Raw genomic sequence first — 13,294 nt, 5'->3', positions numbered from 1 at the left:
TGGGCAAGACACTTTACTCCAAGATGCTCCTGATATGGTAAGATGAGATAAGATAAGATAATCCTTTATTAGTCCCGCAGTGGGGAAATGTACAGGATCACAGCAGCAGAGTGGACAGTGCACACAAGGTACATGGTAGAAAACAAGAGCAGCAAGTATTATAAATAAGTAATAAACAGTAAAGAATATCAACTAAGTAAAAAAGTACAAAAATCCACAATAACTAAATATAACTAAAAATATTATATATAAAGACTTAGCCACAATCGCCCATGATAATTGCTGACAGACTGAAGTTAGAAGTACACATCAGTAGGCTGTATGTATGTGAGTGTAGATGTCTATATGGGTAGTTGCACCTGTACAGGAGGAGGGTGTTTTTGTTTTGTAAAGATGTTGAAAGGCTTTTGTACACTCTGCAATATGGCCGCTTCCAAATTAAAATAATTAGTTTAGAAAAGTTGGGCAATAGGCTAACTCAGTCCCCAGCAAGAGGATTGTGTCTGTCTTTGACACTTGCACTACTGGCATGTTAGTTAAGATTGTCAGTGTGCAGTCACATATGTTAATATCAAAGTGACAAGAATTTGAACTTGAACTAGATTCTGGTTGCCTTTACAGTAGATAAAAAGTACAGAAACTTGAATGTGGCCACTCCATCACAATAGTAGCATAGTCTGTGAAGGTCAAATGTTTTATTTTATACTTTTCAAGCATACATTGATGCCTTTCCCCGGACCCCCCCCCCCCCCCCCAGGGGTTTTGGGTCTTTGTCCCCCTTTTCATCCTTGATGAGTTTGCATGCCTGGTTTTCTTATATTTGAATTGTAACAATTAGGATTTGCTTTTTGTCCGCAGAGAACAAACTAAATCATTTAGTGACTGTGATGAAAATAGCACTCCCAAAATAAGTATTCTCTTGGTTTATGCACACCTGTTGTGTGGTTTATTCTTCTTTTAAAAAAAAGAAGAAATCATGGAGTGTAAACCCTGTTAATCACAACATTTCTCTCTGTATAGAAATGGAGACATTTGTCCGAACTAAGGTGAGGCCAGAGCACAACATGTCAAAGACAGCAGCCATCCAAGAGAAGCAAACTGTGTCTCTGCAGCCTCAACCACAGGAAGAGGCAGAAGAGGAGAAGAAGAAGAGTGCAGCAAAGCCAAACAGAGAGCACGGTGTACTCCCAGCTATTATCACCACCCTGCTGCTCATCCCGCTACTGGTGGTCATCTCCATTGGACTCTTCATCTGCTGGAGAAAAAACAGTATGTATGACCCAAAAGTGTTTGACATTAACGAACACCAAAATAGATATCATTTTAATAAATCCAAATGAGGTAATCTAGTCATTTGTTTGGAATACCAGTTTAAATAATGATTCTTTTGAGGAAAGCAGGGCAGTATTTGCCATTTATTTATTGTATTGGTTATTTTATAACACATTTTAAATAGCACCCTACATTTTAGTTGTGTCTGTTCAGGGTTAATTATTGGTTAATGGGGGGAAAAATGATCTAAATTAGCATCACGTGTCTGCCTGAACAGAGACAACTATTTTGCTTTGTCTTTACTTGTCAGGGCGCAATGAACAGAAATGTCGGCATCAAAATTTCTGTTGACAAAATGAGCACCGATCAAATGAAAGACATTTTCTCCAGCACCCCATGACTGAAAGATTTTAGCTTGCTGTTAATTTCAATTAAGAGAGACAAGTCTGATAAAGAAGATAATTGTTTATTGTGAACAAATGATATGCGATGATAGTCTTCAGAGTCTTTGGTGCTTGGACTCTACAGGGAGACTTGTAATGGAGGGGCGTCTGCTCTGAGCAGCAGCAGCAAGATAAATCCCCCCGTGGAGTCCAGACACTGGTGGTGGTGGCTGATGAAGCTGATGAATCTGCAAAGATTGGGTGGAGGTTTGCGTAACAGCAGCATGAACGTACTGAAGATAGAGAGACGATCATATTTAAGAGAGGCAGCAGCACAATGATAGGCTAACCATGCAATTTTGTCGTTGTGCTATTGGATAGAGAGACCAGCTGATCTAAACAGCTGATATCATGATTGACAGCCCCAAACAATAACAGCGAGGAAATAATGAGTAAGCATGTGTGAGGAGTGACGGCAGATGTTTGGTAAATAAACTACGGGCTGAGGCATGCGAGAGTAAAGTCTTCCTGTCTGAACTTACGCTAGAGCTTCATTTGTGTGATGTGAGGACTGGAGCTTGTCTGGTAAAAATGGTTACAAAAGACTGTGTAACAAACTGGAGTTAACGACATTAAATTTTGGTGTATTCCAAAATTGTGGTTTATTCAGACCACAATCCGTTTCCTGGCCAAGTTTCAGTGTTCAGATGAAGCCTGGTGCTGCAGGTGTGAAACATTCTGGTCAAGCACATTTCAGGCAAAACCAAGCTGGGAGCTGATTCCCTATCCATAGCCTGAGAATCTCAAGTAAAGGTCAGTGTTGATAAGATAGTAGTCAAAGTTACTGTAACACACCATTTTGGGTTTATGAAATAAAACGATAATATCAAGTAAAGTCATTAATGAAAGACTTGTTTGCAAAACCAACTCACAAAGATTAATTAAGTTTCTCCTAAAAATAGGAAAATAATAGAAAAAAAGTACATGCCTTATATAATTTGATGTCTTTGTACTCTAATATTTGGTCAGCATTCGGCTTATTATTGAATATTGTTTGTTTGCAGACGCATGTGAGGTGAAAACTGAACCCAGTTCTGTGCGAGGGATCTTGGGAAAAATAAGAGGTATGTCATTTAACATAAAAAATCGAATGCCTTTTACCTAATGAATCCTCTCATTGACCCAGCACTTGTTTGTGACTTAATTCTTACACTATTTGTTTTTTTAAATTTATACTCTAAATCACGTGGCAAATTAAAGACATTGTTTACTGTGGCCCGCCAATCCGCCAGCAAAAAAAACAATAACTAAATGAAAAGTTAGACTTGCAAATAAAAATCCCCATTGTGGAAAGGATTTTAAGCAAGAAGCTGCTCTGGCGTAGAAAGAATAAAACCGATGTGGCTGAGGTGGCAACCAGAAACATCTGGTCGGTGTCATGGTTACAGATGGATGCACCAAAAGTGCCATGGGGATATTTTTATTATCAAGTCTAACTTTTCATCTTTTTTGCTGCCGGAAATGGGCTTCCATATAAAAGGCATATGATTGTCTTAAAATGTAAGTCTATGCTGCTTTACAGTGTACAGCACATGTGTCACACTCAAGGCCCGCGGGCCACATCCGGTCCGTGAATGAATTATCTTTGGCCCGCATGATAAAATCTATTTACTATTAGAGCTGGCCCGCCGGTATATCGCACGCACCACCATAATACTACAAATCCCACAATGCACTGCCCGTGTGTCGGCACGTCAATCGCGGGCCCGCGAACGCGCGCCTCACAGTCTGTATTACATACCACTTGTGTCAACTTTCAACTATCCCTCGCCCCAAAAAATGGCTAAACGAAAGGTGGAATTTGAAAACAGGAGTTTTCAAGACAGGTGGGAGGCACAGTATATGTTCGCGGATGTAAAGGGCAAAGCTGTGTGTCTTCTGTGCGGAGACAGTGTGGCTGTAATGAAAGAATACAACATAAGAAGACACTATGAAACGAAGCACCAAGACAGATACAAGCATCTGGACACGACACAAAGGCTGCAGAAGGTAGAGGAGTTAAAAAGAAGTCTGGTGTCACAGCAGGCTATGTTCACGAAAGCCAAATCACAAAGCGAGGCTGCTGTTAAGGCCAGTGTTATTGTGGCAGCAGAGGTTGCAAAATCAGCCCGGCCCTTTACCGAGGGGCAATTTGTCAAAAAAAGCATGATTAAAGTTTGCGATGCCGTGTGCCCAGAAAAAAGGCAAGCATTTTTAAATGTGAGCCTAAGCCAAAACACCGTTGCTGACCGTGTGCATCACCTTGCTGCCAATCTCCAACAACAGCTTGTGGGAAAGGGAAAAGATTTCATCACATACTCCCTTGCTGCGGATGAGAGCACCGACACTTCTGATACTGCCCAGCTGTCAATTTTCATCCGTGGAGTGGACTCAAGCCTGTGCGTAACAGAAGAGTTTTTGGGATTACACCCAATGCATGGCAGAACTACGGGGAAAGATCTCTTTGAAGATTTGAAGAGGTGTCCAGATGTGTAGATAAAATGGGGCTGCCGTGAGATAAACTTGTGGGACTGACAACAGATGGAGCGCCTGCGATGTGCAGTCAAAAGAGTGGATTGGTGGGGAGGATCCGAGAAAAGATGGAGGAGGAAAACGTCACAAGTGAGTTGACAGCTTATCACTGCATCGTACACCAGGAGTCGTTGTGTGGCAAAGCCTTGAAAAGGAAGACGCAGATGCTGCAGGAAAACTTGAGCCATTTTTCGCACTGCCAAACAATGAAAGAGCAGGTCGCTGCCTTCCCAACTACAGTTTGCTGAAAAACTCGGCATACTTGGTGCTGACTTCACACGGCGATTTGCCGATTTTGAAGCCCAAAAAAGCAGGTTTGAACTGCTCAGTAATCCATTTGCAGCTGACGTGGAAAACGCACCATCAAACCTCCAAATGGAGCTGATTGAGCTCCAATCTAATGACACACTGAAGGCAAAATATGAGTCTGTGGGCGCTGCAGTTTCCACGTTTCATCCCCGACACAATGCCCCAGCTGCGCTCCCAGGCTGCTCAAACGCTCTCTATGTTTGGCAGCACATACTTGTGTGAACAACTGTTCTCTTTGATGAAGATAAACAAAACTTCACACAGGACTCGTCTTACTGATGAGCACCTTCACTCAATCCTGAGGATTTCCTCAGCTCAGAGCCTGACCCCAGACATTGATGAACTTGTATCCAAGATGAGACACCAAGTGTCTGGCTCAGACCAGTGAGCATCACAGAGCAGCAAACGGTGCTTTGACGCATTTTCAGTTTTTAATGCAGTTTCATTTTTGCATTTTTTTTCTCTTGCTACTACAGGACATTTGATTTTTCTTTGAAGTAAATTATTTTTGGCTGTTTGCCTGTAGAAAATGTTTTCACTTGAAATTACTCTGGAAAAACTGCAGATAGAGTCATAAGCAATTAATGAAACTGATTTTATTACTTTTATTTATTTATTTATATTTCATTTATTTCATAATTAATGTTGTTTTATAGGCCTATAAAAGGCCTTGTTAGTTCCAGGTTCAATATGTGCACTAAGGTTCTTTCAATAAGTTTTTAATAAACGTTGAACCCGTCTGGCCCTTGACTTGTAGCAATTTTTTAATTTTGGCCCACTGTGTATTTGAGTTTGACACCCCTGGTGGACAGTGACCATAAACTACATTTCCCACAATGCACGTCGATTTTGTGACCTGCAAAATGACAGCATCCTGCCGCTAGACCGCAGTTTTTCCATATCGGAGTTTAACTTTGTCAGTTACATTTTATTTCACACTGTGATGGTGAACTGTGTAATTACTCCGTGGTTCACATGTGTGTGATCCGTTACACCACTATTATTCACTCACAACAACATGTTGTCTGTGTGCCGACATTAAAACTATCACAACAGGTGGACAGGAGAGGCAACAGCCCGTAAAGAGGTTTTCCTACAAGTGAGTTGAAAAAGGTCGACAAATGATCCCAGAAGAGACAAATTGATGCAGAGGGAAGAAAATTGAATGAAAGATGAGAAAGAGAATCTTTCTTTATTTAATTTAAAAGGGACCATGTACAGTTTAAACATAAATGTCTCCATTCAATGCACTGTACCAGATTGTAGCTTAAGCTAATTAGCATCTGCAGTCCCTTGGCAGGTCAAACAAGGACAAGACAATAACACAGTAAAAGGAAAAGACATAATACAGAGATATACCATAAAAACATACAAGACACCCAATACAACGCTACACACAAATAGCACATCAAAAATGAATGTGTGTCAATGAAATCAAGTCAGAAAAGACCACAAGAATAGAGGTCAGTGTGTGCAGTGTTGTGCAGTTTTTAAAAGACTTTTTAAGTTGGCTTTAAAAGTGCTAATAGAGCTGCAGCTCCTCACACCTTCAGGCAGGGGTTCCACTGGTGTGTTGCTTTTACAGAGAAGGCTGATTGTCCAAAAGTAGTGCAGCGAAATGGTATTGTACAGTCTCGTGTAGAGGATATTCTCGCTGATCTAATGGATGTTACTGAGCGAGTGTATACAAAGTCACGGAGTGGAGGAATACATGTTTGTGCTTCAAGGAGAACAAACGGTCTGTCTTCTGTGCTATGAGGCATATCTGTGATGAAGGATACAATTTACGTCGGCATTTTGACACCAAACACGGAGCTAAGTATGCTAAATTTAGCCTCCAAGAAAAACATCAAATTGTCCAAGAATTCAAAAGCAGACCGCAATCGCAGCAGAACATATTTACAAAAGCTACAGCCAAAAATGATGCAGCAAAGTGTTTTTCAGAGGGTGCATTGAAGCAGTGCATGCTAAAGGTGTGTGAGCAGGTGAGCTCCGATCAGATACAGACTTTTAAAATGTCCGTTTGTGAAGAAACACCATCACTGACCGAGTTCAGGAACTATCAGGCAATCTAACAACACAGCTAGCTAAGAGACAATACGATACATATTGCAATATATTGCAATATGTATCGTATTGCATCGCATTTGATTGTTTTTTTATGAAAATTTAAAACTAGAGCTTAAAATACAACTGGCTATGTACCACCTGGATAGTCTAATACGTAAATCACATATTGAACACTCAGCTGAAAAATTGCATCAAACTACTTCAAAAGATGCACATGATCACTCAGCAGAGAACACACTGAACTGAAATTCACTTGCCATAAAAAAATATATGAAAAATAAAGTGCATATTGTGTTCTTATTGTGTTAACTTACATGTAGATGCCGTAAATAAAATGCATTAAGTAAAGTTGTCTGTCACTGTGACTTCCCATTTATGTCCCATTCCTCCAGGTCCAGATGTTAGTAAGTCCTCTGGTATTGCCTGTGCGGCTCTAGTGCTGTGTTGTCGTGACGTAATCGTAACATTTAACTCGCGGTTTAGTCGTCTGACATCGCACGTTAGGGCTTCTCTCTCTGCAGGGGAAGCGATTTTTTGACACATCGACGTCGTCACCTCTTCGTAAATCCTGCCACTACACTGCTACATCCATCATGTGTCGGCAGGAATGAGTCGGGATCACATCGCGCCGCTCGCCAGTATACGGCCGCTTGCTTGGGAGACGCCATGTTGTGAGTTTGGCCGGATCATGTGACTGGCCGGCAGGTCACTGGCCTTAGCTTAGCTTTACAGTAGCGGAGGAGGAGGTTGTTTGACACACACACACAGGGATTTGAGGCAATTTAAATGTCATTGTCAATCCCTTTAAAACAGGATTTCTTTCCCTATGTATCGATACACTATCGTTTAAAAAAATGATCCCGATATTAAGCTATATCGATATTTTTGCACAGCCCTACAACCCAGTGCAGTCCAGCCAGCCTCCACTTGGAAAGAGACGTAACTCGCCCCACGTTGTTCACGCAGAAGGAAGAACTGAGTTCAAAATAAAAGCGACCTTCCAGTGATGGTGAACAAAGCAATTTCAAGTAGTCAGTCAGTCTGTCAATAATAAATCAATACATCAAAATAAATATTCAATAATAATAACTACCACCTACAAACTGTATTTCAGAGAAAAATCGAATTCTGGTAATAATTAGTCAAACTTAATAATGATTTCATAATAATATATTTCCAAAGGCTAATACGATTTCAAAATGACAGCACATCACCTCAGTGCCATTGAGAAACGTCCTGTTTCCACCTCAGAGTGTCTCTCAGACAATATTAAGACATTCTGAGGTGGAATTTCAAAAGTCTCCAAAAATGTCATATGCAAGCTCTAAATTCAGATTAGTTTACTTGAATGATCACACTGGTATGATCATATGCATAAAAAGGGTTGAATCATTGAGATGTATTTTATATATCGCAGCATAACCTACAAATCTCTGGATATTATTTATGATATCACCCAGCCGTTGTAGCAGGCTGAGGATTGGATGTTGATCCCTCAAAATATGTGTCGTACACTAGCAAATAGTATAACGTAGACAAATAATATAAGATATTATTAGGGTTTATTTAGCATACTGAGTGAGATGATCACCAAGTGAATTTCGCTGATAATACTTCGGGGCTCAGTGGAGAGCAGGGTCGTCCTTCAATCAGAGGGTCGGTGGTTTGATCTCGGTCCATGTCGATGTGTCCTTGGGCAAGACCCCTAACCCCAAGTTGCCCCCGTAGCTGTGCCTACGGTGTCTGAATGTCAGTTAGTCCTGATGGGCAGGTGGCACCTTGCATGGTAGCTCCTGCCATCAGTGTATGAATGGGTGTGAATGGGTGAATGATGACATGTAGTGTTAAAGAGCTTTGAGTGGTCAGAAGACTAGAAAAGAGAAATACAAGTAGAGTTTATTTACCATGTAGCATTCTGTACTCCTACTTTTGAATTTTCAAAGACTTTTTATAGTGTATAGTGTTTAAGTAGTTTTTACGATGTGATGTTTTTTTTTATTGACCCTGATTTTACATTTGGTCAATATGAATATTCAAATGTGAACTGTACTGTTGCAAGGCCGGTTTCAATATTGGAGCCAAAACTCTCCCGAGAAGGTAATGTTGTATTTGTGGACACTGTAGATAATCATCATGTTAGTGATGTTATTTTGTCCCTCTGGCAGGTAAAGCTGTGGGCAGTCTGAACCTGGGGAACTTCTTTGCGTCCCATAAGGGTTACAGTCGTCGGGGCTTTGACCAGCTGAGTACTGAAGGCAGCGACCAGGAGAGGAACGACGGGGACAGCAGCGACTCTGAGAATGAGGAGTACTCTGCTCTGCCACCTCCTCCGTCCTCCTCTTAGACACTCGGGCCAGCCACCAACTTCCTGCTTACATTGCCAAGATGTATATTATTCATCATGTGTGTAACTGTTGTGTTAGCTGCCAATGTTATTGTTTATATATTTAAAAATATGTTGTATATAAAAATAATTTAGCATCATTTGGACAATTTATTTAATCTTAATTGAATTAACCCACGGTCTTGATACAGCCTTGTTGACACAATTCACACATATCACTATGACAGATTGTTTTCCCCTAATCCAACTGGCCTTCAGTAAAATGATCAACACAATCCTCTGATTCAGCCTTAAGACAAGAACAAGAACGTTCAAAGGACTTTCTTGAAATGAGCATCAGGAACTTGTATTGTAAAGAGTTGAAAACAGATCGAAGCCCATTGCTGGATTTTTATTTTAACTCATAGCACACTTCACAAAATGACTTAACTAGATGGAGAATTTCTGTGACTGAAAGGTGTCAAGTATTACACAGTTAGACAATTGATTCATTTGTACTCAAAGCGACCTGTTTGAAACCTGAAGGGCTCCGTTTTCATAGCGGCAGAGCAGCATATGCAGCACTGTGACAGTTTGCTTTGTTCCTGATGATGACATTCGCTTCGCCGTCTGTTTGCCTGGTGCACAGGGACCACGAGAGGAATCCCTCTCAATCACTTATGACGAGTGTGTCACTATTCCCCAAATCCGTGATTGGATTTTACTTTTGATTTTAAGGTCACGATTCCATTCAAATTTTGATTAAAACATTTCGCCAAACACTTTGCTGGGCGCTGTTTTCTTTGCTGAAGGCCCTATTTGTTGCTGCAGTCTCTAAATCTCCAGCAGCCTACAAACTGTAGTTTTTTCTGTTAACTACCTGTTCGTTGTTCACATAACTCACTGGGAGGCCTATGTTACTGCGTCCCTGAAGTCACCAGTCAGGGAAGCAGGAGGATTGTTTCTATGTCAACTCCGGCAGTGGTCATTGGTTCTTGAAAAGTGCAGCTGCTGTCTACTGGTTAGCTACGCTGTGTCATCTTTGAAGGGTTTTATTCCTTTGAACACATGCAACAAGGCGGGGGGGAGAGAAAAAACAACAGCAAGCAACAATGTGACTACACATTGTACCTTTAAGATCATTACATTTCTGCAGACACTTGAAGGAATCAGGACACATGCAGCAGACTGCAGTTCCACTACGCATGGCCCAAGAAATACCTTGATAACAGGCTGGCCAGTGAAACACAGCTGTTTATGAGACATCACATGACCGGAGTTCATGAATCAAGTGCATCAACTACAAGTTATTAGAAAAAGTGGCATTTCATACAAAATGTGGCCATTTAACTCCTAAGAAGATAAAAGACTGACATTGTATTGAAATGAGGTGATCATGTAAAATTGTAATTGTAGTAAATCCTGTAAAGTATGTAAACCCCCCCCCCCCCCCACCACACATCTGCCTCTGACAGATGTGTGGTGCTGTGTTCACATCGTGCCGCTCTGCACTAAACAGACAAAAATCCGATTTCCTGTATAAGCAACTTGTCATCTGTTCTTGTTGAGCTGTCGTACCTCACTGTGATTGGCTTAGCTGTTTCAGAGAGATGAGAGCAGTGATTTGATTGACCGTATTTATTAATCACACTCATCTTTAATCCAAAAGTAGCGAGTGAGCTTAAATGCAGTCCGTGGTCCATAGATCTTTGTGCTTGCTCCATTAAGATAGAGCCCGAAGAAAAGAAGAGAGACCTCCTGTTGGCTGTTTATTTAGCTGTTCAGTGTTTTAGTTCAGCCGAGTCAGACCTGGACATGAATACAGTGTTTCATGGAATCTCAATATCTGAGTAAGAATTAAATCAAGCAGGATTAATTATAGATTATAGATTTATTGTGATGTTAGAAATAAATACTTTAACAACACTGATATAACATATAGTATAGACCGTTTAGTTTTACTGGACAAATGCATCCTTCCTTCAATAAATCTATTACATGTGTTAAAGCAACACACACAGCATTAGTTCAACATGATGTTTGGTCCAAGTTCAGTAACATTTCACTTGTAATTTTGTGCATTCTTACATCTGTATGTTGCCTTTCTTCAGCACCTGCCATTACAAAATGTACCATGGGATGAGAACAGCTGCTGCTTGTAGAGCTTGTACTGTATTGATTTCTCTTCCATTCAAGTGAACAGAAAATGGATGTTACTATATGTATATTTATGTCTGTATATTTGTGTGAGTGTGTGTGTGCACGATGCCAATCAAACAGCCAAGTCTCAAGCACTGTAACTATTACAACAATCTTACAAACTTCCAATAATATAAAGAAACAACATGAATTGAGAAATAATTGCTACATACATATTGTAACTTAAAGGAACCAGATCGGCCTGTTGGGAAGCTTTTAGCTCCTGACCAACAAATCCTTGATATTTTTGTGCTCTCTTTTTAAATGCACACTGTACTCTCACAACTTATTTGAGTTGAGTAATCCAAAGCAAAGAACATTATTGGTTTGGTGATCCAGTAAAAGTGAAGAGTAGTGCACTGCATGGCCTAATATTGTAGGGCTACAACTAAAATATTTTTCATTGATTAATCTGGCAGTTTTTTCTGGATCAATTGTCTCATCTATAAAATATCAGACAATATTTGAAAGTATCCATCTTCATTCCTGTGAGCTCAAATTGAAATATTAAAATATCTTGTTTTGTCGGACCATCTGTCCAAAGCAAAAGATACTAATGATATAGATGACAGAAAACTAGCAAATATTCAGATTTGAGAAGCGTGTGTAGTTCTGTAATGCTTGTCTTCATTAGGGCGGTCCTCAAGTGCATGTCTGCGTTTAATGGTTCTGTATCAGCAGTGTGATCTTTTGTGTATTGTGAATCGTGCACAGGTACATCAGCTGTTGAAAAGTTCATTACAATGTTTCAACCTGGAATTGTTTCTCAACTACACCTGAGTACAGGAAACATGTTCACTCAAACCTACGCCACAAGTCATTGGTTGTCAATCAAAGTATGTAATTCAGTGAAATCTGAATCAAGGACATGGGTAGCCCTAATAACAATGCATCAATTAATGTCCATTAATATAAGCTAATCCACTACACACATCATACAAAAATACACAGACACAGAGATGACACAAAAATGGTGGGATGAAGAGTATGTTGCTTTCCCAATCAGAATATTCAGTTTAATTCTGTATCCTCGGGTTTCATTTCATTTCCTCAATCTTTCATCAACCTATTCTTAAATTTCATCCTGTATTCTCAGACCCTAATCAAATATTTTGTTTGTACCAATATCTATTACATCTACCATATCTGTATTTGTCATACACTTTGTATGAATGAATTCCTTAATGGCATGCACGAGAAATTGCATTTCCAATGTTGCAGTCATGTGTGGGCTATCTGATATTTATTTTGACAGCATAATTTGCAGCAAGAGTACTATTTTCAGTAACTATGTTATTTGTGTAATAAAGTATCTGCAAAGTATCACAGTGTCAGATGTTGGTTGTATGAATACCACTCTCAGACATGTAGAACAACTGCTTGGGATAAAGGCCAATAGGCTTTGTCAGATGGCCTTTCTGTGGTGTGTGAGAAGGGAGCCAGGGTTTGTACTTCTCTCTAGCTCTCTTTTTTACATTCTCCACACAACTATTACTTTTCACGTGAACAACCAAGTGCAACACTATGACTGTCTTCCAAGAGAGATGATGTCACTCTCTCCCCTCTCTATGACAGACAGCTTTTAACACTGCCTTTGAGTGTGGCTGATCAGGGCAACTATAAACACATTTCATTCCAGACATGCTCAGACAACACATCAAGCGAACAAGTTCCGATTTAGCATAAATCCCAACACTAGACTAAACTCAACGCTTAGTCTGTGTCTTGGGTTCAGCAAGCTCAGTGTTTATCCAGGTTACCGCAGGGACTCATTGTCTTTTCATTGATTTCGGTAAACACTCGATGGCACAGCCTGCTAAACACTTCTGAAAGTATTTCCTTCATTAATAATAATAATAATACTTTAATTTTATATATCGCTTTTCTAAATACCCAAAGACGCTTTACAGGGCAGAGACAAACGGAACAAACAAACAAAAAAGACAGAGGAGCAAACAAAACAAAAACAGAACATTTTGGTAAAAATGAATAACTGGAGAAGCTGTGCGGAATGGGTCATGTAGTGGAGGGTAGGGTGCAGGGGTTAGCAGGTGAAAGCGAGTTTGAAGAGGTGGCTTTTGAGGGCTTGTTTGAATGATGATGGGGAGGGAGCCTCACGGATGTGGATGGGGAGGGTGTTCCAGAGGGGTGGTGCAGCAGCTGAGAA

At 40.3% G+C, this 13,294-nt stretch overlaps 1 protein-coding gene across 5 annotated transcripts in view; it reads left to right on the top strand.

The window, feature by feature from the left end:
* pam (peptidylglycine alpha-amidating monooxygenase) overlaps positions 1-12,450 on the top strand; it is a 68,793-nt gene extending 56,343 nt beyond the window's left edge. For all 5 annotated transcript variants that reach the window (XM_031878442.1, XM_031878440.1, XM_031878443.1 and 2 more), the window contains exons 23-25: positions 1,021-1,269; positions 2,720-2,779; positions 8,771-12,450. In XM_031878442.1, the coding sequence (XP_031734302.1) occupies positions 1,021-1,269; positions 2,720-2,779; positions 8,771-8,949 (488 nt within the window). In that variant the 3' untranslated portion in view covers positions 8,950-12,450. The remainder of the gene's footprint in view (positions 1-1,020; positions 1,270-2,719; positions 2,780-8,770) is intronic.
* Positions 12,451-13,294: the final 844 nt, after the last annotated feature.

Source organism: Anarrhichthys ocellatus, unplaced genomic scaffold, assembly GCF_004355925.1.
Source record: "Anarrhichthys ocellatus isolate YVR2014 unplaced genomic scaffold, GSC_Weel_1.0 scaffold179, whole genome shotgun sequence".
NCBI classification, from domain to species: domain Eukaryota; kingdom Metazoa; phylum Chordata; class Actinopteri; order Perciformes; family Anarhichadidae; genus Anarrhichthys; species Anarrhichthys ocellatus.
Note: the sequence above shows the minus strand (reverse complement) of the source record. Positions and strands in the feature narration are given on the sequence as shown.